We start from the raw sequence: 25,955 nt of genomic DNA, 5'->3' as shown, positions 1-25,955 counted from the left end.
ATAGCCATGGGACAGCTGCTGGCACAAACTCCCTTTACAAACTACTGTTACGCTGCTTGTACAAAATCCTGATTTTGATGATGAACAAAAACTGGCATGCACCCTCCATGCTTGGCTGTGGTCCTGACTGTGGGATACTTTCGTGTCAGACTCTGTTCTGGGCAAGTCAGTGGCTGCAGTGAAGTTGATCTCTTGCCCCTCTGATCCACAAAAGAAGAGGATTACCTACAAAGTGACCCAGTTTCTGGAGGGAGAACTCTGTCCGTTGCTGACTTTTGAACTTGAAGCCCAATGCATTTGACATTAGTCCTACAGGTACCGGAATGTATCAGGAGGCAGCGTTAGAAAACCAGAACTAGTCTAGACCAGTGGTTCTCAGCTTGGTCCTTGGGGAGCACCTGCCCAATACTCTGCTTTCACTGTATGCAAATATATATTTCATGTGAATTTCTGAACACAGGTGCATGCATGGTCTCTTGCTAGATACTGGATATATAATAACAGAAATCTAAGAAAATAAAGTAACCAAGCACGCAAATCTGTAAAAATAAAAAAAAAATGGCTTGTTACCATACACAAGAGCTGGGTTTAATTCCAATTCTCAGTTTAAGTGGGTGCTGCAGAAATAACATTCATAGCCCTGAAGGGTTAGGGGGAGGGGGAAAGCGAATTCTAGTCATAGACCAGTGACACCTAGTGGCCAGATTCAGGGTTCACTTGTACCAGGCTTCCAGGGGAGATGTAGTCTATGGCACCTAGTTGAGGACTGCTACTTCAGTGGCTGGGGAGTGTGGGGTGGAAGGTAAATATATGCAAAAGCTGACAAGTAGCGGTGAAGCAAGCCTCAAGCTGCCATAGCACAAAGTAGAGGCTGCTTCCAATTAAGCTTCAACTTAGAGGAGGAGGAGGAGGAATGTTCTGGGCCACATTTGATTTATTCCGTAATTAACCACAGTTTCAATTTCATATCCAAGATCTTCATTAGGATCCTATCATGCCTGAATTTGTGGCTTCCACGACGCATGGAAGTAATCCTGGAATAAGTCTTAAACTGAACCAATAAAGTGGAACTTGGAGAAAATCTAAGAGAGAACCTGGTTATAATGTAGAGGAAATGCAAAATTGTGAGCGCTGGTTAATTATATCATGCTAACATCCAGTGTGATTTTAGCTGACTAATTTGAATTTCTGCTGGGAATAAGATTTGCAGTGCTTTACTGCACTGATACTGAGAGGCAACGCAATCGACATGTGTACTCCTCCTGGGTACACGCTCCATTTTTTAAATCCTATCTTATACGTTCATTATCACACACACAGACATATTTGCAGGGCTAATCCATTCTGAAAAGGGCACAATACATCTTTGTGGCACATCTAGCCAGGTCAATGAGGGAAAAAAAAAGCCCAGGCAGAACCCTTCTGCAATACAGCAGAAAGATGGTGGGGCCAGCAGCTCCCTCACTTTCTGTCATCTTCACTCCAGCCTGATGCATTGCAAATATGGATGGCTGCAGAGGCCTGTCCATCTGCCTTCCACTCATCATAAACGGACAGTGGGAGCAGCTTCCCTGACACTCAGGCTTCCAGAAGGTTTTTCAGGCCTTCCCCAGCAGGCACAAGATCAGAAGCTCTTCTGGACTTCCTGTCCCGGATGCTCTTTAACCCTGGGCTATGCTGCAGTAAAAGGTGGCAGAGGTCAACGTGGCCCTTCTCTGCTGCCTGTGGGACAAGAGAAGAGAAGCTGAGACAGCAGCAACTACGGGGCCTCGACTCATTCATAACATAGTGAGAGGAGGTGTGGGGTCTTGACCTGAAGAATGGCAGCAGACTGCCAGCATCCTTTTTCTGCTTCTCCCTTTGGAGGATTACATTTCTTAGCTCCACATTCAAGGACTAGGGAAAACTCCTGTATTGCTAATTGCACTTCTTCAGTGGGTGCAAGCTTTTGCACATCCTAACACCAAATTTATGTCTTGGGCAACCCCCAACCAAATGGTTTGGGGAATTTGTACAAATTCTTTGTTGTACATTTCTAACGTATAGTAAGTTTAAGGAGATTTTTGGAGGGGAGAGGAAAATTGGTTCTTATCTGCTAATTTTCGTTCCTGTAGTACCACGGATCAGTCCAGACTCCTGGGTTTATTCATCCCTGCCAGCAGATGGAGACAGAGAAAATTTCACTGACAATGCTTCATAATCCCTGATGCCACTTGCAGTTCCTTAGGTATTGATCTTTACCCAAGCACAAAACACTTGCAAAACTTGTAAAACCTTGAAAAAAGTCTTCCAATGAGCCTGTATTCCATAACCTTAAAAATTTGTACCAAAAAGATTACAGCTGAGCAGACAACTCTCCACCTCCATAGATCGGGTGGGTTCTGGTCTGATCTGTGGTACTACAGGAATGAAAAGTAGCAGGTAAGAACCAATTTTCCTTTCACTGTACATCCCGGATCAGTCCAGACTCCTGGGTTGCACCAAAGCTCCCTACTTAAGGTGGGACTTGGAGAGTCCAGCTCGCAAGACACTCTCGCCAAAAAACTGAGACTCCAGATCCCATACATCTAGACGGTAGTGCCTTGCAAAAGTATGCAGCGACTTCCAAGTCACCACCCTACAAATTTCCTTTGGTGAAACCAACTGGGCCTCCTCCCATGAGGACACGTGTGAACATATAAAGTGAGCCCCCAAACCTTCAGGCACCTGATGGCCTTTGAGAATGTATGCTGACGTAATAGCCTCCTTAAGCCACCTCGCAATGGTAGCTTTGGAAGCCTGGGTACCTTTCTTCGCACCACTCCATAAAATGAACAGATGATCAGATCTCCTAAAATTACTCCTGGGGGAATTCTGCGCCAAAAAAATTTAAATTCTGCAAACAACAATTTACATGACAGTTTTAAAATAATTACATTTTAAATTAATACAGAAAAAAGTTATTACTTAAAGATGCAGAATTTTAAATATTTTGAGCAGAATTTCCCTAGAAATTCAAGAGTGTCCCCTTCCACTCGCTCTCCCTACTCTACTGGCCACTTTGCCCTCTTAGGCCCCAACTCCTCCACCTGCCAGTATCTCTCCCCTCCACCTCTAGGCTCAACCCCTTCCTCTCTATTGCCAGTCCCAGAGTTTGACCCCGTTCTCAGTACTGCCCCTCACACAGGCTCCCTCTGTCCCTCCCTCTCTCACACACATGCTCCCTCTCTCTCTAATACATACACACACCCTCATACAGGCTCCCTCACTCTCTCGCATACACACATCCCCTCATACAGGCCCTCTCTCTTGCATACACACCCACACAAGCTCCCTTTCTCTCTCACACATACATCCTCACACAGGCTACCTATGTCTCTCTCATATGCACCCCTTCACACAGGCTCTGTCTCACATACACACAATCCCTTCACACAGACTAGCACCCTCACACACACAAGCTCCAAATCTCTCACATATATACACACTCCTTCACAATCTCCTCATATAGGCTCCCTCTCTCTGAAACCCACACTCAAGCATCCCCTCCAGCCCCTCTTACCTCCCATGCTCTCTAACACCCTCTCCCCCCCCCCCCCCCTCCCCTCATATAGGCTCCCTCTCTCTGAAACCCACACTCAAGCATCCCCCCACCCCCCTCTTACCAACCATGCTGTCTCTCACTCTCCCCTCCCCTCTCTCACACATACACATTCTCTCTCACCGGCATCCCCCCCCCCCGCTCTCTTACCTCCCCTGCTCTCTCTCACACCCTCCCCTCATATAGGCTCCTTCTCTCAGAAACCCACACTCAAGCATCCCCCACCCCCCTTACCAACCATGCTCACTCTCACCCTCCCAACACCCTCTCCCCTCTCTCACCGGCATCCCCCCCTTACCTCCCATGCTCTCTCTCACACTCTCCTGCTCTCTTTCACAGGCATGCCGCGAATGGAGCACGTGCCGTGGGACGCGCTCCGTTCATGGCGAAGATGAAGGCACGATGCGCCGTTCGCGGCACACGGGGGCCTTCCATCTTCGCCGCGGGCGGAGCACACTCCGTTCATGGCACACGGGGGCCTTCCATCTTTTCTGCAAATGGTGCGCCGGGCCTTCATCTTCGCTGCGAATGGAGCGCGTCCCACGGCACACACAGGACGCGCTCTGTTCGCGGTTTGCTGGGGTCTCCTCTTGCTATTTTCTGCGAATTTGGCAATTCTGCGCAAATTCTGCGCTCCGCAGTAGCACAGAATTCCCCCAGGACTATAAAATCATTTGTTACCTTGAGATACCTCAGCAAATCCTACGGATGTCCAACAGCCTAAGCTCCCGCGCATGAGCTGCAGAAGCATCCAATTCCAGGAAAGCCGCAAGCTCCACAGTTTGATTAACATGAAAAGCCGATACCACCTTGGGAAAAAACAAGGGAACCGTCCGCAAGGACACTCCTGAGTCCAAGATCTGAAGGAATGGATCGCGGCAAGATAAAGCCTGCAACTCAGAGATTCTCCTCGCAGAACTAATGGCTACCAGGAAAACAACCTTCAAAGTCAAATCCTTAAGAGTCGCTCTGCAGAAGGGGTCAAAAGGTGGCTCACACAAACCTCGGAGAACGAGATTAAGATTCCAGGATGGACAAAGTCTCCTAACCGGAGGGCGCAAATTCTTAACCCCTCAAAGAAATCGAACTATATCGGAATGAGAGGACAACGTGTGACCCTCAACTCTACCATGTAGACAAGCCAGAGCCGCTACCTGTACTCAGAGAGTTGAAAGCTAGGCCTTTGATCAAACTTTCTTGAAGGAAAGATAAAACCTGAGACACAGACCATAAGGCCTGTACCTCATTAGTTATACATCCACACATCCAAAGAGATGCAAAATAGATTAATGAGGTCCAAGCGTAAGTCAGTTTATAAAGAAAAAAGTATTTCAAATGTTTATTTTAATTTAATCTGGCAACTCCATTGCTCATCTGTCAAAACTATACAGTTCTCGATAGGGTCCCCCGACACAGACCCCGTGTTTCGCCAGACGGCTGCATCGGGAGGGACAGTAATCGATGAAAATTTCAACAACTTGTATGAGTGTCAATTCCACGTGGCTCTGCATACAAGTTGTTGAAATTTTCATCGATTACTGTCCCTCCCGATGCAGCCGTCTGGCGAAACACGGGGTCTGTGTCGGGGGACCCTATCGAGAACTGTATAGTTTTGACAGATGAGCAATGGAGTTGATGATTTAAATTAAATTAAAATAAAAATTTGAAATACTTTTTTCTTTATAAACTGACTTACGCTTGGACCTCATTAATCTATTTTGCATCTCTTTGGATGTGTGGAGATTTAAATAGTTGGAGTACAATTTCTCCTGCTCCATTTTTTGTTTTTTGGATTATCCTCAGTTATACACCATGCCTCAAAGACCTTCCAGACTCTGATATATGACAATGAAGTCGATATCCATCTAGCTTGCAGAAGAGTAGTTATGACCGGCCTCTCAGTACCCTCCTCGTCTCAAGCACCGCCTCTCAAAAGCCAGGCCACTAGACAAAAGTGATCTACCTGGTCTGAAAATAAGTGGCCCTGCTGAAGAAGGTGAGGAAGATGACTGAAGCTGGGCTTCCAACACCACTTCTCCGGGGTGTTTCTCTATCCGACGCAACACTTTGCCTATCAGAGGCCAAGGGGGAAATATGTAAAGAACCACCCCCCGAGGCCAAGGTATTACCAGAGTGTCGACCCCTTTGGCCCCGTACTCCTGTCTTTGACTGAAAAAAAAAACCAAGATGCCTTTGCATTGCCATTAGATCCACATGGGGACAGCCCCACCTCTCTCGGATGAGCTGCATCGCTGCCTCGGACAACTCCCACTCCCCTGGATCTACCGTTGTGCGACTTAGAAAATCCGCTTGGACATTTTCGACCCCTGTGATATGAGACGCCGCTATCTGAATCATGTGCTGCTCTGCTCAAAGAATGAACTCCTGAGCCTCCTCAGCCACCGCATGACTCTTGGTTCCTCCTTACTGACTGATATATGCCATGGTCGTCGCATTGTCTGACAAGACTCTCACCAAGCGGCCTTGAATCAAAGGTAGAAAAACAAGCAGCACTAACCGTACTGCTCTGGTTTTTAAGCGATTGATAGACCAAGAGGCTTCTTCCGCCGACCAAATACCCTGGGCAGATTGTTGCTGGCATACTGCTCCCCAACCAGAAAGAATGGCATCGGAAGTAAGAATTTCCCAATCCGGGACCTCCAGATCTACCCCATGGACCAGAATGGATGACTGCAGTCACCAAGCCAGACTGTCCCGCGCATGACCATCGAGCGAGACGGGCATATGAAACTCCTCAGACAACGGATTCCACTGTGCCAACAGGGCTCTCTGTAGTGGTCTCATATGCGCAAAAGCCCACAACACCAAGTCCAGCATTAAGCCATCAAGCCGAGAACATGCAAAAAAAATCCCAAGCTCTGGGAACCTGCAAAGCCAACAGACGCCGGACTTGCATCTGTAACTTGCAGGCTCTCTCCTCTGAGAGGAACACCTTGCCCTTCAGCGTGTTGAACCAAGCCCCCAAGTAGTCTAGGGTCCAAGACAGGATCAGCTTGCTCTGCGCCAAATTCACCATCCAGCCTAGAGATTCTAGGGTGGTAATTACCTTCTGCACCACTGCACAACAAACGACTTCCAACTGTGCTCTGATGAGCCAATCGTCTAGATCAGAGCTTTCCAAAGTGTGTGTCGCGACACTTTACTGTGTCGCCTGAGGTGTGCCGCGCAAGCCCGGTGCACGTGACACACCGGCAAGTGCAGGGACCGGGAACCCATGGCTCCGAGCCAGATATGCTGCATCTGGCTCGCAGACAAGTATTGCCACACTTTCCCGCTGACCCAGCTGCTCCCCGGTCCTCCTCCGCCTGGGCGGAACGCGGCAGGACAGCTGAAGTCAGCGGCACCGGCGTGCTCTCTTCTTCCCGCCCCCCCCCCCCCCCGGAAGAGGAAGTGGAGAGTATCGGGTGAGTGCGCGGCAAGAAGAGGCCACGCTAGTGCGCTCGGCATCGGCCCGAAGAAAAGAAGACTGCAGCGCGGCTCGGAGGAAAATGTTCAACCGCGGCCGATGGGACTCCGCCTCCGCGAGGGCTGAAAATGAAGAGGTTAGCGTTGGGAGGAGGCTGCTGCTGCTGCCGCGAGTTCCCGGGGTGGGGGAGAGAGAGCATTCACTCTCTCTCACCCCCACCCCGGGAACTCGCGGCAGCAGCAGCCTCCTCCCAACGCTAACCTCTTCATTTTCAGCCCTCGCGGAGGCGGAGTCCCATCGGCCGCGGTTGAAGCTCTTCAGTTTCCTCCGAGCCGCGCTGCAGTCTTCTTTTCTTCGGGCCGATGCCGAGCGCACTAGCGTGGCCTCTTCTTGCCGCGCACTCACCCAATACTCTCCACTTCCTCTTCCGGGCCGCGGGGCCCTGTGTGTGTGTATGAGAGAGTGAGAGATTGCATGTATGTGAATGATTGAGAGCCTGTACATGTGAAAGAGAGTATGTCTGTGATTGAGAGCCTGCCTGTGAGAGAGAGAGAGCATGAATGTAAGTTTACCATTGGGAACCTGTATGTGTAAGTTTGTGATTGAAAACCTGTTTGTGTGAAAGAGTATGTGTGTATGATTGAGATCCTTTGTGTGTGAGAGAAATCATGTGTATGTATGATTAAGAGCCTGTGTGTATAAGTAAGAGAGAGATCATGTGTGTCTGTGTGTGATTGAGAGCTGGTTTAGGTGATGGAGCATGTGAGTATGTGATTGAGAGCCTGTGTGTAAATGAGAGAAAGAGAGGACATGTTTGTAAGCATGTGAATGAGAGTCTGTGTGTGAGAGAAAAAGACAGCATGTATGTGTGTGATTGAAAGCCTGTGTGTCTGTAAGCGTGAAAAGATAGACAGCATGTGTGTAAATGTGTAATTAAGAGCCTATATAAGTGAGAGAGAAAAAACATGTGTATATGTGAGTACTGAGAGCATGTGTGTATAGGTGTGTCATTGAGAGCCAGTGTGAGAGAGAGCGCTGGTATGTGACTGAGAGAGGAGAAAGTTCCAAGCAAACCACCCCTCCTCCTGCTAATTCAGAACAATCTCAGGACACCTGGATATCAAACGTTCCCAGGTATGCAGAGCAAAAAAATGTTTGTATCCTTATTATTTTTCATTACTGGGTCTTTGTGTCTGCTATTTTGAAATATTTTGTTGGTATCTGGAAATGTTTTATATGAGTTTTTAATTATTGGATATTCCACTCATCAGCTGTTTCGAAATATGTTCTTTTTGTTAGTACAGTTTTACTGCTGATGATTTTATATTTCTTGATTTGTTTTATAAGGATGGGTGATGTTTCTTTTTTCCTTTGTTACACTGCATACAACCTCTGGTTTGCTAGTAGACTGAATTACTGTGTCCCGAAATTATGTTTGTCTAAAAAGTGTGTCACCAACATGAAAAGTTTGGAAAGCTCTGGTCTAGATAATGGTGCACCAGGACCCCCTTGTGCCACACCACCATTACCTTGGTGAATATGCGGGGCCAGCCCAAAGGGGAGAGCCTAAACTGGAAATGCTGACCCAGTACCATGAACCTCAGGAACCGCTGGTAATCCGGATGAATGGGGATATGTAGGTAGGCCTCCATCAGATCCAAGGAAGCCAGGAACTCATCCTTGTGCACCGCTGTGATTTCTGACTGCAGGGTTTACATCCAAAACCTCGGGACCTTTAGCGCCACATTTACCCGTTTTAATTCCAGAATGGGGCATAAAGAGCCTTCTTTCTTTGGAACTACGAAGTAGATGGAATACAGACTTTTGCCTTGTTTGCTCTGCAGAACCAGAACCACCGCTTCTAAAACCCATAACCTAATGTTCCCTGGACCGCCTGACACTTTTCCCAATGACCTGCAGGGAAAAAGAATCAAGTCGCGAATGGGCCGAGCAAATTCTAATGCATAACCATCTCTTATTATGCTGAGGACCCACTGATCCTGAGAGATCTTGGTCCACTCCCCATAAAATTGTGCTATACAACCCGCTATAAAAGGAACGGCGGAGTGGACCGGCCTCACCTCATTGTGAGGATTTGGTTCCAGCGGCCCCACTATTGAAGGAAGCTCTGAATGGCCGTCGACCGCCTTGAAAGGACTGCTGCTAGGACTGACCTCGAGAAGAGAACTGCTTTTGCAAGGATGGTGCTCCTCTCACCTGACGCGACCTAATATCCGAAAATGCAAACAGAGATTGAAAAGGCCGTTTGCCCTTAGGCTTATCCTCCAGCAACTTATGCACCTTATTCTCACCCAGGTCCTTCATCAAGTGCTCCAGATCCTTACCAAACAAGGCGCCCCTTAAAAGACAGAGAGCCTAATGAGACTTAGACGAAACATCCGCCGACCAGTTGCTTAACCACAATAATCGTCTGGCTGAAACCGCGGAACCCATAATATGGGAGGAAGTTCTGACCAAGACATACAAGGCATCCACCACGTAAGCAAACGATGCCTCCAAGCACTCTGCTTTATCTGCTTTGACACCCGAATTTGCCTGCCCATCCTGAAGCTGTTGAACCCAGTGCAGGCAAGCCCTTTGCATGAAGCTGAAGCAGATAGCTGCCTGCAGACTCTGGGCCGGTACCTCAAAAATCCTTTTGAGCTGAATTTCCAACTTCCGGTCTTGAACATCCTTCAATGCCGCGGAACCTGCAACAGGGATAATCATCTTCTTTGTGATCGCCGAAACCGCAGCATCCATCTTTGGAAGGGAAAAGAGCTCCAACATCTGTTCCGGCAAGGGTTAGAGCTTAGCCATCGCCCTTCCCACTCTCAAGCCAGAGTCAGGCGTTCCCCATTCTTGATCCATCATCTTTTTCACCGACATGAGAGAAAAGCTTGCGGGGAGCCCGAAGCCCATGCAGAACAAGATCCGCACCTTCCATATCAAAGTCTTCCTGTGGGAGTTTCAGCCCTAGTTCCTCCAAAACTTGAGGAATCAAAGGGCCTAAAACTCCTCCTTCCGAAACAAGCGGAGCACTTTAGAGTCATCACCCTCCGAGACTGGAAGATTATTTAGATCATCTCCCTGAGATATGCCGACGTCATCTGGATCAATAATCTGATCCTGCGACAAGGCCTCCAGTGTCCCGGGGTCCCCCTGAGACCCAATCGAGTCATCTGAGTCTGCCTTAGCAAACCCAGAATGCCGTAAACGCTGTCCCAGTGGAGGGTTCCAACGTCAGGATTGCTCAGTCCCCAGAGCACCTTTCTGACCCCCGAGGGTGAAACTGGCTACCTAAACCTGCCTCATGCAGCAGGAGAACAAAAATCAGCAGAAAAGGCCCGAGGAGCCCGAGAGAGCTGTGAGGGTGCAGTCTTCGCGGATGCAGGCACTGGCAGATCTAAGTGTATTGCCTCATCGGTGCCCCCCCCCCCCCCCCCAGACCCTCTACCATGGTCAGGTGGGCCGGAGAAAGATGCAGAGGTAAATCTCCCCCATCGTCCATCTGAACAGACCGCACTGCTGGGGTAGCCAAAATGGCAGCTGTTCCTGTGTCGGAGGAAAATTGGAGGCTTGCCGTGGTCTGCACATTAGCGCTTCACAGAAACCCTTGAGGGGGAGAGCCCGAAAGAAGGTTCCTGCCTCTCACGGTTGCCTCTGATGGACCCTCTCCCCCCAAAATGCAGCCTATACATAAACTAAAGCGGCTGAGCCTCGCTGATCCTGCACCACACGTGCAGCAAACAGAACCGCGAATCATGCTGAAACCAGTGGGAAAACTCCTCTGCCGAGCCTCGAACAATCGCGTGAATGGGAGCATAAATTGGAGCCTGCACACCCGCTACAAACAGGGACCGGTGGGGGAGAGCCACCAGCGAGATAGCCTTAACTTTTTTTTTTTCCTTAAAACAACTTTAAAACTCTGATCAGCCTCTCCTCTGCAGTTAACACGGAGCTGTCCAGCTCAGGTTCAGCAGAAGGCAAAAAGAAATAAGGAGAGACTGAAACCAGAAATTTAAAGAAAGGCAAGTTGATGAAAGAAAAAAAAAAAAAAAGATACCAGCCACCTGAGCCTACAGCCGCCTGAGCAGCCTCATGAAGGGGAGGGATCTGGACCACCAGATTTACACCCCTCGGACTAAAGGCGCGAGCATACAAAAAGATCATCGACCTCCAGCTTGTCCACTTCAACCAAACAGGGAAGGATCCACCAGGACCCAAACACTCCTGGGAGGAAAGGCTCACATCCAAAAAAGAAAAAAAATTCACCACACCTCAGATGTAAGAAATGGTTTCAGGCAATCTGGAGCAACCCAGATTCTACTACTCGCATCTGCTGGAGTCAGAAGATACTGAACTCCTGCAGAGGGGGTAGTAGTACTTATGGTGACGCCCCCCTCGAAGCTTTGGCTGACTCCATCTGCTGGATTGGGGACATAACCCACTGTCTGGACTGATCCAGGTACGTACAGGGAACTGCAGGTTTATGCACCAGCCACCATCTGCTGGAGACAAGAGAAATACTGAGGAACTACAGGTGGCACCAGGGATTATGAAGCAGTGTCAGTGAAACTTTCTCTGTCTCCATCTGCTGGAAGAGATGAATAAACCCAGTAGTCTGGACTGATCCGGGTATGTACAGGGATTAGGGGTTTCCATGCATATGCAAAATTCATTCCTCGTAAAAAAAACAAAACAAAACACACAATTGCAATTTTGTAGAATTTAAAAAATATTTTTTGCAGATATTTTTCTTTTTAAAATATGACTCACTGTCTTTATAAGTGAGCCCCAGTCACCACACTTCTGCAGTTCTATGGGTGCAGAACTTTCTCTGCTTCAGAATTTTGCTATCTGACCTCTGTCTCATAACAATACCATCCACACACCATCTTTATATTAAAGATCAAATAAAGTGAAATGAAAAGGACAGACTTTTTTTTTTTTTTAAATGCAAAGGTTTCTTTTGCAGAAAGAAACTTGACCTCCTCAGAGATGAACTTGATTAAGTTTAGATTTGAAATGAAAGCATGGTAAAAAAAAAAAGAAGCAGGATCACTTAACAAGGTGCAAAAATCATTTTTTGTTTCCATAAGAAAATGTAGAGGAAGAGAGCATTAGTAAATTTAAATGCCTTAAGGGAAGCAGATAAAAGGAAAGAAATAGGATCCAAAATTAAGTATTGTTTAATCCATGTGTATATTCATCATCAATTCTGAATCTTTTCACATGTACCAAATGTGGAATGGGTCAAGACTCCATGCTGCCATTGGGGATTTCAATGTAAACGGTATATTAAGTAAAAGGAATGCTGTATTGAAGATATTCAGTGAGGGGAGATGTCATTACATACAAAGAAATAGTTACACAACAAGAAGAGTATGTGTTTCAGTATCTGAACAGAGAAAATAAATTCCTTCCACGTGCAGTAAGTTTTCAATCTTTAACATGAAAATACACTGCAGCTCTGCTGAAGAATAGGAAACCTTTTGTTTGCTTTTTTAATAAGAGGCTTAATCCTCCCAGTTGGTTGTGGCTCCAGCAGGGGGGGGTGGTTGGTCGTGACTTCCCCACCTCCCAGGTTATAGAGGTTTCTCAATGTCAGCTAAAAGGCCAAGAAGGAATCATTCTCAACTCACAGCTCAGACCTTACAGCTGATCTGAGGCAAAAGGCAGAGGCGTCATCTTCAAGCAACTGAAATGCAGGGGGAATGTGGCTGCCGAATCTGCTTCCTGACTTGCCTGTAACTTCTCTGTGCACAGGGTTCTGTATTAAGTACTAGTATATCTGTGAATTTTACTTTCTGTTATGTTCACAGTTACAGCACAGCAGCTACATCTTCTGAAGCTTGAGCAGTGATCTTTAGTTTTGTGCTTTATAAGTGGTCATTCAAGACCCAGCATTCATGCTACTGTGCCACCAGAAGTTACCCGAGTATCTGCTAAGGCATGTCCAATGACACAGGAGCTTTCTAACCCCTAGGGACATGTTCCTGACACAGGGATAACGTGGAAGGCTGCTGGGATGGGATGGCAGGGAGGAAAACGTTTTTAGTTCTCAATTATAGTTCAGTTAACTGGGGCACAGGGAGATTAGTTGACTTGTCCAGTGTACCACAAAGTCACTGGCAGAGCTGGCATTACAACTCATGTCCGAGAACTTCTCCTGACTCATAGCTGTGGCCTGAACAACAAGCAACACTTCTTCCCTGTGCTGAGACAAACACTCAGCATGCCCTTGTAATGCTGCTTCTCTCTTTCCTCCTCCCATTCACAATCCCCTCATCACACTTCCAGCACCGTTTCTGGTGTCTCTTGAATTTCTCTCTTACCCTAACCTGGTTTTCCCCCTCCAGTCTCTCCCAGCACTTGTACCTTGTGCAGACAGGTCATGCCATCGTTGTCTGCGATGCCAGGGTCTGCTCCCTGGGACAGCAGCAGCTGCACCACCTCAGTGTGCCCACAGTAGCAGGCTCTGTGCAGGGGTGTGGCCCCTCCGTTGGTCTGCACATTGCAGCATGCTCCACTGCGCAGCAGGAGATCGCAGACAGCCAGGTGACCGTGTCGGCTGGCATAGTGCTACAAAACAGAGTGAGATGTTAGCCGTACCCTCTCCCATACAGAAATACTCCTACTCTCATCAGGAAGCCCTCTTTCATCAGTGAGCCATCATACCCAGAACTGCTTCTGTCCCTGGAGTGGCCAACTCAGACACATCTCATGCACACCATGGATACCTTGTAAACCAGACCTGATGTGGCTCTCGAAGACTGGAGCTGACTACACCTATCCTATCCTGTCAGCTAGCTATGATCAAGGAGCCCAAACAGTCTTGTGCTTGACTGCTCAACCTGGTCTCATTAGCCATCTCTCTTGTATGTTGCCTACATGCTTCATTATATACATGTAGCACGAGTCTGTGCTTAATTTCATCTATGTTGCTTGCTGCCTTTGCCTATGAAATGTTTTGCTTTCCTCTCCCTCCTCACACTCAAACAAGCAATCACAGTGCCTCCCTGTGGTGGAAGGGGGTAGAGACACCCTTCACTTCAGATCTGCAAACAGTGGCCTCTTGGGCCATGCAGCTGCCATTCCTAGTGAAATAAACCATGGAGCTGCTGCTTCCTTCCCCATGGGGCAGTAAGTGCTAACTCTGCAGCACTCCCAGTCCAATCCACTTCAGGAAAGAAGTTCCCAGCAGAGCACTACTTTTGGGCCAGGGTGGCTATGGTGCATCAGTGCTTGAGGGTTACTTGTTATTTTATAAATGACAGGCCATCCACCCTCCTGTGCCGCCCCCCCCCCCCTCCCCGCAGGCTTATGGTCTGCCTATCTTGACAGCTGTGGCACTAACCAGGGCCGTATAACCAGAGCGATCCTGCCAACTGGGGTCAGTTCCCCGCTCAATAAACCTCTTGACACGGAGAAGGTCCCCATTCATGGCAGCTGGCCAAATACCTATCAGAGATTAAACATTTGTTAACAAAGAAGACCCCTCTGAGAGCCTTATACACATGTATGTCCTTCAGATCTCTAGGCAATCCACTGAGAAAGTTATATCGAAGGATAGTAACATCTCTTTCCTTTTAGAAGCAGGGTTTGCTTCAGCAGGAATCAGTATGCCAGTGAGTGTAACAGGGGGAGAGAAGATAGTGTGGGGTACAGCAGGATCAGTTTGAGTGTGTGCTGGGTACAACAGGGATTAGTGCAACAGTATAAGCAGGGGGATAGTGATGGGTCGATCAGGGTGACAGTAAGAGAGGACAGTGGTGGGTACAACAGGATCAATATGAGCTTGTGGGGGAGAAATGTTAGGTATAGCATGGATCAGTGTGTAGGGGCAGTGCTGGGTACAGCAGGGATCAATGTGACAGTGTGTGGGGGTAGTGTTGGGTACAGCGGAGATCAGTGACAGTGTATGTAGTGGGGAAGAATTGGGTACAGCAGGGATCAGTGTGGCAGTGTGTGTGAGGGGGTAGTGTTGGGTACAGCAGGGATTCAGTGCATGTAGGCGGGATGGAATACATAAGAAAAGTCAACGCTGGATAAGGTTAGCATATTTTTACCTCTTTCAAAGTCCATCTCGTCCAAGGTCTGGTGAACGCTGCCTGGCACAGAGGAGCCATGGCAGCAGCAGCTGTTCACGCTCTGCTTTGAGGATGCCATTACTTATTCGTGGTCACTGTAGCTGTTGGAAATGCTTGAGCATAGTACTTCTCAACTACTGACCCACAGTGCAGCTTAAGGAAAGGAGCCAGAGGCTGATCTCCCAGGGGGCTGGTCCAAGAGCACACCTGCAAGCCAGAGAAGAACCTCAACAGGATGCATATACTCATGGAGCCTCTGGGAGGAGGAGGAAGACCTGAAGTGCATTTCTCTGCCCTCAGGAACGGACTCTGGGTGTAGGCAATGAAAGGTGGGATTTTTGTCCCTAAAATGGTCTCTGAGTATAAGTGATGAGAAGAGAGGACAATAAGGTGGATTTCTCTGTTGCTAGAATGGACTCTGCATGCAGTCAGTAAGAGGTGAAGAGAAACCTGAGATGGACTTCTGTGTTAAAGAAGGATTAACCAACATGGTGCACAATCTTCACTATAAGCATTCACAGAGCAACAGAAGGAGCTAAAGATGTCCTCTTTAGAAAAAAAAGGAAGATACCATAGAAACATTCAAATACCTAAATAGGCTTTAATGCAGTACAAGAAGGAAGCTCAAGAACAAGGGCTCATCATGTGAGGTAGAAGGGAAGGAGCATAAGGAATATGAGAAAATGCTTTTTCATCGAGAGGATGTGGACGCTTAGAGCAGACTTCCAGCAGAGGTTAAATACATGGGACCTTAATAGCAGGGGACAGAAGGGAGAAGCCCACAGATCAAGTGTGACCTGTGACAGTAGGCAGGTACAAATGGGCCAACTAGTCCATTTCTGCCAATTGAGTAATTACTAACCTGATATGGAGAAGGCTGACATCTCAGTACAAATCCCATGCAGTGATCTCAGCCCGCCAGTATTCTCTTCAAAAGCACCTGTGGACAGACTAGTCAAAAACTTTGATTAAAAATAACTAATCATGTCAATACTCAGCCAAACACTGAGCTCCGATAAGAACATAACACTAGTCTAGGGACTGGAGTAACACTTTCAGGAATCCCTGTAATATTTAGGCACACAGGAGGAACAATAGGCAACCACACCGCAGCCAAGGGAAGGAAGCTGGATTTATCTGACTGTCCAAAAGAAAAGGAAATTATCAGGCAAGTAGTAATTTCTCATTTCTTAGCATCCAATCAGATAGAAACATATAGAAACATAGAAATGACGGCAGAAAAAGACAAAACGGTCCATCCAGTCTGCCCAGCAAGCTCCCACACTTATTTTCCCATACTTATCTCTTTCACCGACCACCAAGTTCAGGGCCCTTGTTGGTAACTGTTTGATTTGAATTTCCTGCCATCCCCTGTCATTGATGTAGAGAGTAATGTTGGAGTTGCATCAAAAGTGAAGCATAAGGCTTAATGGTTAAGGGTAGTAACCGCCGCATCAAGCAAGTTACCCCAATGCTTGTTTACCCAGACTGCACAGATCAATGCCTTGTTGGTTGTTGTCTGAATGCAAATCTTCTTTTCCACATTTCCCCTTGCCGTTGAAGCAGAGAGCAATGCTGGAGTTGCATTAACCGTGTGAAAGCTTATTGAGTAAGGGTAGTAATCACCAGGTAGTAGCCACCATTCCAGCAAGCCTTGAATCCAGAACAAGTGAGATGTACCCAAGCTACTACTGAATAGGGTGGGAAGCTGCCCACAGTCCACACAAAACCACATGTGCAAATGCTGCATCCTCCCAGACCTGAACAGCCAGGCGATAATACCTGGAAAAGGTGTGTATGGAGGACCACGTCGCAGCTCGGCAAATGTCGACAGGAGACAACAATCTAACTTCTGCCCATGACACTACCGGAGCCCGAACCTAACTAGGCAATGGCTTCCCAGCATCCACATAGGCAGCCGTGACTACTTCCTTAATCCAGAGAGGTATAGTAGCCCGTGAAGCTGGCTCTCCCTGTCTAGTACTGCAATGAAGGACAAACAGGCGATCCGACTTCCAGAGATGGCAGGGAGATGGTCTGATTCGAGTGAAACCCAGTGACTACCTTTGGAGTCACCTGGAGAAATGGTTCTCGACAAGGCCTGCAATTCGGACATCCTATGCGCTGAACAAATCGCCACAAGGAACACAGTTTTCAAAGTCAGCAACAGCAAGGACAGAGTACATAGTGGTGTAAATGTAGGGCCTGCCAAAAAATCTAAAATCAAATTCAGACTCCACAGGGGCACCGGAAACTGCAAAAGAGGACAAAAATGTTTCACTCTTTTCAGAAAACAGGCCACATCAAGATGAACTGACAAGGATCTACTATTTACCTGACCCCTGAAACAGGTGACAGCCGCTACTTGTATCTTCAAGAAATTAAGAGCCAAGCCTTTATTTATGCCATCCTGCAAAAATTCCAAAACAAGCGGAATCTTGACCAAGGAAGGAAGAGTACCTCGATCCTCACACCAGGCCTCAAAAACCCTCTAAACTCACACATAGGCCAAGGAAGTGGAGAACTTTCTAGCTCTTAGCAAGGTGGAAATCACTGCAGCAGAGTTGCCATGTTTTAGCAAGAAAGCCCGTTCAAGGGCCATACCGTCAGATAAAACTGAGTCAGAACTTTGTGAAAGACAAGTACCTGCTGCAACAGGTTCCTGTGTGCTGGAAGTCGAAGAGGTGAATCCACCAGGAGCCTCTGCAGATCTGCATACCACTGCCTCCTGGGCCAATCTAGAGCAACCAAGAACACCATCCCCCTGTGGCGTTTGATCCTGTGAATTAATCGGCCCACAATGAGCCATGGAGGAAAGGCATATAGCAACTTGTCTTCCGGCCACACCTGCATTAGGGCATCAATCCCCAAGGACTTCAGATCCCTTCCGTGGCTGAAGAATCGCAGAAAGTTCGCGTTGTGCAAAATCACCAACAGGTCCAGGAACAGGAGGACCCCAGCAATCTCGAATCAGCTGAAATGTCTCGTCTGACAACGCCCACTCTCCTGGGTCCAGGCTCTCTCTGTTGAGAAATCTGTTCTGATGTATCTTTGCCTGCAATGTGTGGGGCTAAGATCATCTGGGGATGCACCTCCGCCCATTCCATAAGTTGATCTATTTCCAGTGACACCTGATGGCTCTTGGTACCTCCCTGCCGACTAATGTAAGCCACGGTCGTTGCATTGTCCGACATTATTTGGAATGACCAATCTCGCAGCCTGTCGCTGAACTACACGGCCCGCTTCCAGCCGATTGATGTTCCAGAGAGACTCTTCTGCATGCCAATGCCCTTGCGCCGTCAGCTCCTGACAGTGAGCTCCCCAACCTTGGAGATTGCATCCATTGTCAACAGTAGCCAGTCCGGTGGGGACAGGGAGACTCCCTTCTGTAGATGATCCGCCTGTAGCCACCACTGCAGTTGGAAGAATATTTCCATCAGCAGGAGGAGCTGAATCAAATAGTCCTGAGACTGCGTATCCCACCGAGACAGCAGACAGATTTGAACTAGCAACTAGAAACACCCTGCCCTGCTATGTGTCAAACCAAATCCCCAGGTATTCCAGGGACTGAGTAGGCTAAAGGCTGCTCTTGGCTACGCTGACCACCTACCCAAGCTCCCGCAACAGGGAATTCACCTTGTGAGTTACCAGGTGGCTCTCTTCCAGTGACTTGGCACGAATCAGCCAGTTGTCCAAATACGGGCATACCAGGATTCCATCTTTTCTCAATGCTGCTGCAACTACCACCATTACCTTGGAAAAGATCTTGGGAGTGGTGGCCACACCAAAGGGCAGTGCCCGAAACTGAAAGTGGCGTCCCAAAACTGTGAACTGCAGGAAATGCTGATGCTCCAGTCAGATGGAAATGTGAAAATATGCTTTGGACAGATCCAAGGAGGTCAGGAACTCCGCCCGACTGCACAGCCATTATGACCAAGCGCAATGTTTCCATGTGAAAATGCTTCACTCGCAGATGACAGCTAATGCCTTTGAGGTCCAGGATGGGATAAAAGGAGCCCTCCTTCTTTGGCACAATGAAATAAATCGAATATCACCCCGTATTTTCTTGCTAAATCCCCAATATGGATAAGCTTTTTTTCCACCTCAAGTACATCCTAAAACCCCTTACTATCGCTGGCAATCGCGTCTCAAAAACCTAGTAATGAGCTTTTATCCCGCAGGCAGGGCTGCGGTGCGCATCGGCATGCAGGTCGGGCTGCCGCAGGCACGGAACTAGAGTTTCCATTTTCCTAGGCAAGGCAGTGGTACAAGCCCGGGAAAACCAGGCCTGTGCTGACTGAGGTAACCCGCTCTTCCTCTCGTGCTGTACCAGTGTCTTTCCTAGTTTCACTAGCCCGCCCCCAACTCAGGGTTGCCAGGTTTTCATGAAAAACAAAAACTCCAGGGAGGAAGATTCAGAACCAATGTCGGGAAGTATTTCTTCACGGAGAGGGTGTTAGATGCCTGGAACGCCTTTCCGGAGGAATGGAGAAGACCAAAACTGTGAAGGATTTCAAAGAGGCATGGAAGATGGGAATGAAGAGAAGAGGCATAGGGGCGGCTTGCAGGAATGACGGCTACTACCTGGAGATTAATATCCTAATTCAATAAACATACACACGGTTAATGCGACTCCAACATTGCTCTATGCTTCAACGGCAAGAGGAAATGTGAAAAAAAAAAGAACATAAAAAATTGCCATGCTGGGTCAGACCAAGGGTCCATCAAGCCCAGCATCCTGTTTCCAACAGAGGCCAAACCAGGCCACAAGAACCTGGCAATTACCCAAACACTAAGAAGATCCCATGCCACTGATGCAATTAATAGCAGTGGCATTTCCTTAAGTAAATTTGATTAACAGCCGTTAATGGACTTCTCCTCCAAGAACTTATCCAAACCTTTTTTGAACCCAGCTACACTAACTTCACTAACAACATCTTCTGGCAACAAATTCCAGAGCTTTATTGTGCATTGAGTGAAAAAGAATTTTCTCCGATTAGTCTTAAATGTGCTACTTGCTAACTTCATGGAATGCCCCCTAGTCGTCCTATTATTCGAAAGTGTAAATAACCGATTCATATCTACTCGCTCAAGACCTCTCATGATCTTAAAGACCTCTATCATATCCCCCCTCAGCCGTCTCTTCTCCAAGCTGAGCAGCCCTAACCTCTTCAGCCTTTCCTCATAGGGGAGCTGTTCCATCCCGTTTATCATTTTGTTGCCCTTCTCTGTACCTTCTCCATCGCAACTATATCATTTTTGAAATGTGGCGACCAGAATTGTACACAGTATTCCAGGTGCAGTCTCACCATGGAGCGATATAGAGGCATTATTAACCATTCCCTTCCTAATAATACCTAACATTCTGTTTGGTTTTTTGACTGCTGCAGCACACTTAGCCGACAATTTTAAAGTATTATCCACTATGATGCCCAGATCTTTTTCCTAGGTGGTAGCTCCTAATATGGCACCTAACATTGTGTAACTACAGCAAGGGTTATTTTTCCATATATGCAACACCTTGCACTTGTCCACATTAAATTTCATCTGCCATTTGGATGCCCAATCTTCCAGTCTTGCAAGGGCTTCCTGTAATGTATCACAATCCGCTTGTGATTTACTCTGAATAATTTTGTACATCTGCAAATTTGATAACCTCACTCATTGTATTCCTTTCCAGATCATTTATATATATATTGAAAAGCACCGGTCCAAGTACAGATCCCTGAGGCACTCCACTGTTTACCCTTTTCCACTGAGAAAATTGACCATTTAATTCTACTCTCTGTTTCTTGTCTTTTAACCAGTTTGTAATCCACGAAAGGACATCACCTCCTATCCCATGACTTTTTAGTTTTCTTAGAAGCCTCTCATGAGGGACTTTGTCAAATGCCTTCTGAAAATCCAAATACACTACATCTACCGGTTCACCTTTATCCACGTTTATTAACCCCTTCAAAAAAATGAAGCAGATTTGTTAGGCAAGACTTCCCTTGGGTAAATCCATGTTCACTGTTTTCCATTAAACCATGTCTTTCTATATGCTCTACGATTTTGATCTTGAGAATAGTTTCTACTATTTTTCCCGGCACTGAAGTCAGGCTCACTAGTCTATAGTTACCCGGATCGCCTCTGGAGCCTTTTTTAAATATTGGGGTTACATTGGCCACCCTCCAGTCTTCAGGTACAATGGATGATTTTAATGAGGTTACAAATTTTAACTAATAGATCAGAAATTTCATTTTTTAGTTCCTTCAGTACCCTAGGATGCATACCATCCGGTCCAGGTGATTTGCTACTCTTTAGTTTGTCAATCTGGCCATTACAACTTCCAGGTTCACAGTGATTTCATTCAGTTCATATGACTCATCACCCCTGAAAACCATCTCCAGAACTGGTATCTCCCCAACATCAATCATCATTAGTAAACACGGAAGCAAATAATTTATTTAGTCTTTCTGCAATGGCCTTATCTTCCCTAAGAGCCCCTTTAACCCCTCTGTCATCTAATGGTCCAACCGACTCCCTCACAGGTTTCTTGCTTCGGATATATTTTAAAAAGTTTTTATTATGAGTTTTTGCCTCTATTGCCAACGTCAATTCAAATTCTCTCTTCGCCTGTCTTATCAATGTTTTACACTTTGACAATGCTTATGTTTTATCCTATTTTCTTCAGATGGATCCTTCTTTCAATTTCTGAAGGATTTTTTTTGGCTAAAATAGCCTCTTTCACCTCACCTTTTAACCATGATGGTAATCGTTTTGCCTCCCTTCCACCTTTCTTAATGTGAGGAATACATATGGACTGCGCCTTTAGGATTGTATTTTTAAACAATGTCCATGCCTGTTGAACACTTAACCTTTGCACCTGCACCTTTCAGTTTTTTTCTAACTATTTTCCTCATTTTATCAAAGTTTCCCTTTTGAAAGTTTAGTGTTAGAGCTGCAGATTTACTTATTGTCCCCCTTCCAGTTATTTAAATTTGATCATGTTATAATCACTGTTGCCAAGTGGCCCCACCACCGTTACCTCTCTCACTAAATCCTGTGTTCCACTAGGAATTACATCTAAAATAGCTCCCTCTCTTGTTGGTTCCTGAACCAATTGCTCCATGAAGCAGTCAGTTATTACATCCAGGAACTTTATGTCTCTAGCAAGTCCTGATGTTATATTTATCCAGTCAATATTGGGGTAATTGAAATCTCCCATTATTATTGCACTGCCAAATTGGTTTGCTTCCCTGATTTCTCTTAGCATTTCATCATCTGTCTGACCATTTTGTCCAGGTGGACGGTAGTATACTCCTATCATTATACTCTTACCCAACACATGGGATTTCTACCCATATAGATTCTACTGAGGATTTAGTCTCTTGTTTGATCTTATCCTGTTGGACTCTATACCCCCTGGACATAAAGTGCCACACCCCCACCAAGTTGATCCTCCCTATCATAGTGATATAATTTGTACCCTGATATAGCACTGTCCCATTGGTTATCCTCCTTCCACTAAGTCTCTGAGATGCCAATTATGTCAATTTCATCATTTGCTGCTATACCTTTCCTACCCTTCCTATCAGTTTGCTTTATGTTCTCATATATCTGATATAATGCTTCACCATGCACATATTTTACGCCATTTGCTTTAATATGATATGTTATTCTGTTATTTGTATTTTCCTTCTTTCAGTTCAATGTAAGCCGGCATGATGTGCCTTACGAATGTCGGCAAAGAAAAGCCTATCAATCAATCATTCATTCAACAAACAAACAAACAAACAAACAAACCACTCTAACTCTCCCATCTTATTTCTTAGACTTTTGGCATTGGCATACAGACATTTCAAAGTGTGTTTTTTGTTTGTATTAATCTGCTTTTCAGTTGTTAGGGATAATTCGGGAATCATTAGCTTCAGTGATTTTTTACATATAGGCACATGAAGTATGTTTGCTTTTAATGGAACCTCGCTGTTGGGATGCCCTAACTCTCCTATTTCATTACTATCCTTCAAGGATACATTTCTCCGAACCATGCACTGCTGAGTGACTGTAGGCTTTCCCCCTTGCTCAATCTCATTTTTGAAAGTTAGTGCCAGCAGCTTGGTTCCACTCTGGTTAAGGTGGAGCCCATCCTTTCGGAAAAGTCTCCCCTTTCCCCAAAAGTTTCTCCAGTTCCTAATAAAGCTGAATCCCTCTTCCCTGTACCATCGTCTCTTCCACGCATTGAAACCCTGGAGCTCTGCCTGCCTCTGGGGACCTGCACGTTGAACAGGAAGCATTTCAGAGAATGCTACCCTAGAGGTTCTGGATTTCAGCTTCCTACCTAAAATCCTATATTTGGCTTCCAAAACCTCTCTCCCACATTTTCCTATGTCGTTGGTGCCCACATGTACCATGACAGCCGGCTCCTACCCAGCACTGTTTATAATCCTATCTAGGTGATGCATGAGGTCTGCCACCTTCGCACCAGGCAGGCAAGTTACCAGGCGGTCCTCATGTCCACCAGCCACCCTATCTACATTTCTAATAATCGAATCACCAACTATGATGGCCGGCCTAACCCTTCCCTCCTGGGCAGTAGCCCTGGGAGACTTGTCCTCAGTGTGAGAGGACAATACATCACCTGGAGAGCAGATCCTTGCTACAGGATCACTTCCTGCTACACCAGTGGATTTGCATCCACAAAAAAGAAGGGGAGTAGCTTGCTTGATACAGCGGTTACTACCCCAAACCAAATAAGCCTGATACTTCACTTTCAATGATATCCAGCATAGTTCTCTGCTCCAACAGCAGGGGGAATGATGAAAAGATGATTTATATTCAGACAACTACCAACAAGGACTGAGATGCACAGGCTGGATAAACATGCATGGAAGTAGCTTGCTTTGATGGTGGTTACTACCCCTAAACAATTAGCTAGATACTTCACATAGATGCAGCTCCAGCACTGCTAACTACATCGTTGGCAGGGGTGGAAGGGAAATAGAACAAAAAAGTCACTTACAAAGGATAAGAGTAACAGATAAGTATGGGGGAAAAAAAAGTGAAAGCTTGCTGGGCAAACTGGAAGGACTGTTTGGTCGTCTTCTGCCGTCATTTCTATGTTTCTAGCACTATTTTCCAAAAAAAAAAAAACCCAAGCCCAAAACACAGGATATTAAAACTACTTTTATTAGAAGCTATTTATACACATAAAACACTTAAAAAATACTTTTGTGAGTGTAATGGAGGAAATACAGTAGCTTGCAATAGTATTTAACACCCTAAAAATGTCTGTCAGATTTTTGTGGATTATATGTTACATAAGTTTTTCCAGACAGTGGGGCCGATGCAATACAGTGCACTCACACGAGCGCACTGTTTAACCCACTGTCGGACGCGGGTTAAATAGGCGCTAATCCACCCCCTTAATGCAATAGGGGGATTAGCCTATTTAACGCGTGTCTGACGCGGAGTGAATGAGTTAGCACTCATCACATGAAAATGCATGTGAATGAGGCTATTACTCATTTACTCTGCATTCAAAAAAATAAATGTGCGTCTCAGACGCACATTTATCGCTCAGATATTAACGCCTGCCTGGAGCAGCCGTTAATAGCTGAGCAAACGTAGAAGTACAGAAAAGCAGAAAAAACTGCTTTTCGGTATTTCTTCAATAATAATTTTAAAAAAATACCTCGGCAGACCACCAAGTTATGAAGACCGACACTGGTAAACTTGGCATCTGTTTTCATAACCGGATGTCTGCCAGTAATGAAAACGAATGCCACACTCAGCGCCCCCCTAATTTGCATATTGCATGGCGCCCCCCTTGCGGGCACCATGCGTGCACTAAGAAAGCATGCACATGTCTGGCCCCCACACATTCATTCTCTCCCCCCCCCCCACAGCCCTTGTCTGGCCCCCACACATTCATTCTCTCCCCCCCCCCCAGCAGCCCTTATCTGGCCCCCACACATTCATTCTCTCCCCCCCCCCCAGCAGCCCTTATCTGGCCCCCACACATTCATTCTCTCCCACCCCCCAGCAGCCCTTGTCTAGCCCCCACACATTCATTCTCTCTCCCCCCCCCCCCCCCAGCAGCCCTTGTCTGGCCCCCACACATTCATTCTCTCCCCCCGCCCCCCCAGCAGCCCTTGTCTGGCCCCCACACATTCATTCTCTCCCCCCCCCAGCAGCCCTTATCTGGCCCCCACACATTCATTCTCTCCCCCCCCCCCCCAGCAGCCCTTGTCTGGCCCCCACACACTCATTCTCTCTCCCCCCCCCCCCAGCAGCAGAGTGATGGTCTACACACATGTACCTCTTCTTTTTTATTGTTGCCAGTCAAGTGCTTCACTCCCCTCAGCACTCCTTCCTGCCTGCTGCATAAAACCTTCCAGATCACCTAACACTGTTGCTTGCAGTCACTACCTGTCTGCCCACATACTCCTCGTGGACAGGCCTCATCGGCAGCAGCAGCCAATCACAGGGACAGCTGGGTTCGTCCCACCCACCATGCCTAAAAAAACCGCAATTGACAGCACAAAACGCCCAATAATAAACAACTGGCGAACTGAAAAAAAAACAAACCCCAAACTCGCGGGAAATAAGCGAAGTTGGCAACACTGATATTAATCCCAACCTCTTCCTTCCCTCCCTCCGCTTCCAGCTATCTTACCTCGACCTCCCCAACCCCGGGTCAGCAGTAACAACCAATCAGGACCTGCGTGGCTCCGTCTGTCCACCAATCAGCAAATGGTAGGCGGAGCGGGACCGAAGTTTATTTTCCTGGGCTGCAGGATTGCGTGAATTCACAGGAGGGAGCTCCAGGCTAGAGCGTCTGAGCTATGGCAATGAGGTTTTACAGTAGATT

At 46.9% G+C, this 25,955-nt stretch overlaps 1 protein-coding gene across 1 annotated transcript; it reads right to left on the bottom strand.

The window, feature by feature from the left end:
* ANKRD39 (ankyrin repeat domain 39) lies at positions 1 to 25,754 on the bottom strand. The gene is made up of 6 exons (XM_029604303.1): positions 25,404 to 25,754; positions 15,963 to 16,051; positions 15,080 to 15,307; positions 14,368 to 14,471; positions 13,389 to 13,592; positions 1 to 1,722 (listed from the first exon to the last, which is right to left on the bottom strand). Exons 3-6 carry the CDS (start codon positions 15,177 to 15,179, stop codon positions 1,579 to 1,581), a joined length of 552 nt encoding a protein of 183 aa, XP_029460163.1. The 5' UTR covers positions 15,180 to 15,307; positions 15,963 to 16,051; positions 25,404 to 25,754; the 3' UTR covers positions 1 to 1,578.
* Positions 25,755 to 25,955: the final 201 nt, after the last annotated feature.

The sequence above is a fragment of the Rhinatrema bivittatum genome, chromosome 5, assembly GCF_901001135.1.
Source record: "Rhinatrema bivittatum chromosome 5, aRhiBiv1.1, whole genome shotgun sequence".
NCBI lineage: Eukaryota > Metazoa > Chordata > Amphibia > Gymnophiona > Rhinatrematidae > Rhinatrema > Rhinatrema bivittatum.
This window is presented reverse-complemented; position numbering and strand designations above follow the sequence as displayed.

Excerpts from the sequence above, each read along its gene's own strand:
- ANKRD39 (XM_029604303.1), bottom strand. The coding sequence starts at position 15,179 with ATGGCATCCTCAAAGCAGAGCGTGAACAGCTGCTGCTGCCATGGCTCC. Across the intron at positions 14,472-15,079 it reads CGAGATGGACTTTGAAAGAG|GTATTTGGCCAGCTGCCATG; the intron begins GTAAAAATATGC and ends AATCTCTGATAG. Across the intron at positions 1,723-13,388 it reads GCATGACCTGTCTGCACAAG|GCAGCAGAGAAGGGCCACGT; the intron begins GTACAAGTGCTG and ends CTTGTCCCACAG.